General features: G+C 58.8%; 1 protein-coding gene across 1 annotated transcript; it reads left to right on the top strand.

Moving 5' to 3' along the window:
• The first annotated feature begins 207 nt into the window (after positions 1 to 207).
• Positions 208 to 2,949, top strand: GJA4 (gap junction protein alpha 4). Its single transcript, XM_017884526.1, has 2 exons — positions 208 to 301; positions 1,428 to 2,949. The coding sequence occupies exon 2, from the start codon at positions 1,445 to 1,447 to the stop codon at positions 2,444 to 2,446; it is 1,002 nt and encodes a 333-aa protein (XP_017740015.1). The 5' UTR covers positions 208 to 301; positions 1,428 to 1,444; the 3' UTR covers positions 2,447 to 2,949.
• The last annotated feature ends 569 nt before the right edge of the window (positions 2,950 to 3,518 follow it).

Here is a 3,518-nt window from a genome sequence, read left to right on the forward strand (position 1 = left end):
CATCTGGAATACCTGGTGGAGAGAGAGCAGGAGAGGGAGGGTAGGTCAGCCCCTCTTGCCCCTCCCCACCGCAAATCACAGGCCCACCTCCCCGGAGTGGGTTTAGGGAGTCTGCAGCTCCCAGTCCCCGCCCCGCCCTCTCTCCAGCCCCCGCCGCCCTCCCCGTCGCGTTTCCTGCCCCCACCCCGCCCCTCTGCGCTATTTAAGGCGCCCCCGCCGCCCGTGCGGTCCAGCAGGGCTCCCGCGGGCGTCGCTCCGGCCATCGTCCCCACCTCCACCTGGGCCGCCCGGCAGGCAGGCGGTGAGTCAGGGGCTTGGAGGGGACCGGGGGTGCCACCTGCTCGCGGGAGGCCGGGCGGAGTCTTGGGTCCTCCGAGGCCGGGACGGGGGTTGCTGCGGAACGCCCGCCGCGACAGAGCCGCGCTCACCCAGGTGGCCTTGGCCAGGCTCCCATCCTCTTTCCATGGAATCCTTATAACAACCCGAGGCGGTAGGAATACTATTGTTTCCACTCTACCATGGAGGAGACTGAGGCGCCCAGAGGTTTTTCCTTATCCAAGGGGCCGCAGTTACTAAAAGCCAAGATTTGAACCCAGAGCCGCTTCCAGAGCCTGGCTCTAAACAGCTTTGCACTTGGGAAGAGGCACCTCCCTCTTGGGAACTTTGTGGCCTGTGCCTCACCCTGCAATAACAATTCCTTTCAAGAGTCTAGAATTTGCCAGCATCAGCTTTGGAGATGGAAGGGGGTGGGAGTGGAGGTGGACGAAGAAGACAGGACCAAGTGTCCCTCCTCAAGTGGCAGGTGGTCATTATTGCTGACCGGTGGAGCTAAAGGATGATGCTGCCTTCAGCTCCTAAAACCCCTACCGCCTCCCAGCCCCTGCAGCCTCAAAGACTAGAGTGAAGCCAGCTGGGTAAGATATGAAGCAGGGAGCAGGGACCTGAGGCTTTGAGCCCCCTAAGAAGCAGAAGATAACACCTCTACCATCAGCACCAACCCCCAATGTCTGGGGGTAGCCAGCCTTGGGTAAAACGGAGGAAGGGCTTAGCCCAGCTGCACGACCTTGGATACGTTCCTCAAATTCTGTTCCCACAGGCAAAGGAGCCTCAATTCCACCCAGATTTCCTTGGTCTGTGTCCATCCTAGGGCAGTGGCTTGGGGACAAGAGGGATATCGATGTCTGATTAGGCAAGGACCTTAGCCAAAGCAGAATGAGACCATACAGAGGTTGGCAGCCATCATCCAAAGATCTGCTTTGGGTTCTGCCTGCACTGCTGAGTGGGAGCCTCCAGGCCAGTCCTTCCCCTTCCTGAACCTGCGTTTCTATGTAGGTAGAACGGGCATGGCAGACCTCCCTGCCGGCTTGTTGCTGGGCGAACGAGAAGGATGCCATGCTGACATGCTGACTTGCTCTGTGTCCTTGCAGACGGAGGCCCGGGAGCCATGGGTGACTGGGGCTTCCTGGAGAAGCTGCTGGACCAGGTCCAGGAGCACTCGACCGTGGTGGGCAAGATCTGGCTGACGGTGCTCTTCATCTTCCGCATCCTCATCCTGGGCCTAGCCGGCGAGTCAGTGTGGGGTGACGAGCAGTCAGATTTCGAGTGTAACACAGCCCAGCCAGGCTGCACCAACGTCTGCTATGACCAGGCCTTCCCCATCTCCCACATCCGCTACTGGGTGCTGCAGTTCCTCTTCGTCAGCACGCCCACCCTGGTCTACCTGGGCCATGTCATTTACCTGTCTCGGCGAGAAGAGCGGCTACGGCAGAAGGAGGGGGAGCTGCGGGCACTGCCAGCCAAGGACCCACAGGTGGAGCGGGCACTGGCGGCCGTAGAGCGTCAGATGGCCAAGATCTCGGTGGCAGAAGATGGTCGCCTGCGCATCCGCGGAGCGCTGATGGGCACCTATGTGGCCAGCGTGCTCTGCAAGAGCGTGCTAGAGGCAGGCTTCCTCTATGGCCAGTGGCGCCTGTATGGCTGGACCATGGAGCCCGTGTTTGTGTGCCAGCGAGCACCCTGCCCCTACCTCGTGGACTGCTTTGTCTCTCGCCCCACGGAGAAGACCATCTTCATCATCTTCATGTTGGTGGTTGGACTCATCTCCCTGGTGCTTAACCTGCTGGAGTTGGTGCACTTGCTGTGTCGCTGCCTTAGCCGGGGGATGAGGGCACGGCAGGGCCAAGACGCACCCCCGACCCAGGGCACCTCCTCAGACCCTTACACGGACCAGGTCTTCTTCTACCTCCCCATGGGCCAGGGGCCCTCATCCCCGCCATGCCCCACCTACAATGGGCTCTCATCCAGCGAGCAGAACTGGGCCAACCTGACCACGGAGGAGAGGCTGGCTTCTTCCAGGCCCCCTCTCTTCCTGGACCCACCCCCTCAGAATGGCCGAAAATCCCCCAGTCGCCCCAGCAGCTCTGCTTCTAAGAAGCAGTATGTATAGAGGCCTGGGGCTTATGTCACCCAACAGAGGGGTCCTGAGAAGTCTGGCTGCCTGGGATGCCCCCTGCCCCCTCCTGGAAGGCTCTGCAGAGATGACTGGGCTGGAGAAGCAGATGCTTGCTGGCCATGGAGCCTCATTGCAAGTTGTTCTTGAACAACTGAGGCCTTCCTGGTGCCACCAGGCACTATGGCTTCCTCTCCAGAACGTGGCTTTGCCTGAGCACAGACAGAGTCAGCATGGGATGCTCTGGCCTTTTGCCGCTGATCCAGAGGGACCCAGAGCCAACTTACCCCAACCTTACCCTATGGAACAGTTACCTGTGTGCAGGTTGTCCTCAAACCCTCCCCTCACAGGAAGAGGCGGACTGAGGCTGCTGGGTCAGCCTGGATCGCACAGACAGAGCTTGTGCGGGATTTGGCCCTGTCTAGGGGACTGGTGCCTTGTTTTCATCACTCCTTCCTAGTTCTGTTTATGCTTCTAAAATAAACAGGACTGGATCACAAGCTAGGTGTGTACTGATGCTATCACGATGTGCTGGGGTTGGGGATAGAGTTATTTTGCCCAGGCTTCCTTTTCTTTTTGGTCCTGTATAATCTCTTTGGTCTCTGTAACCCCCAACTCCAGCCAGCACCTTCACCCCTCAAACTCATACCTTCTGCCTCCAACAGCCCTGATTCCTAAATGTTCTGCCTTTTGAAATGCCTCAGACACTATCTTCTTCTCATCCCCACCGCTCCAGCCCATTAATGAGTGGCCAAAGCATAAGTGTCCTTGCCCTGCCTCCCCCGTGCCCATCGTCGCCCTGGCCACACTGCCCCCTGCAAAGTGCTTCCTTACTGGATGGTTTGCTCCCCAAGCATGCCTGCCAGCCAAGCCCTTCACAGTCCAGTTCAGACAGGCCCTGCACTCATCCCACCTCATTCTCATCCTTGATATTTGGGAAGGGAGGTTTAGGTCACTAGTCCTTCCTACCTTGGCCCTTTCTAGTCTGCCCACCAGGAGGAGCAACTTAAGGATCTGCTCTCCACGCACCCAGACCTCAGTGAGGACAATGGCAATGTACAGAAGTGGA

This window comes from Rhinopithecus bieti, unplaced genomic scaffold (assembly GCF_001698545.2).
Source record: "Rhinopithecus bieti isolate Rb0 unplaced genomic scaffold, ASM169854v2 scaffold_13029, whole genome shotgun sequence".
Classification (NCBI taxonomy): domain Eukaryota; kingdom Metazoa; phylum Chordata; class Mammalia; order Primates; family Cercopithecidae; genus Rhinopithecus; species Rhinopithecus bieti.

Excerpts from the sequence above, each read along its gene's own strand:
- GJA4 (XM_017884526.1), top strand. The coding sequence starts at position 1,445 with ATGGGTGACTGGGGCTTCCTGGAGAAGCTGCTGGACCAGGTCCAGGAG.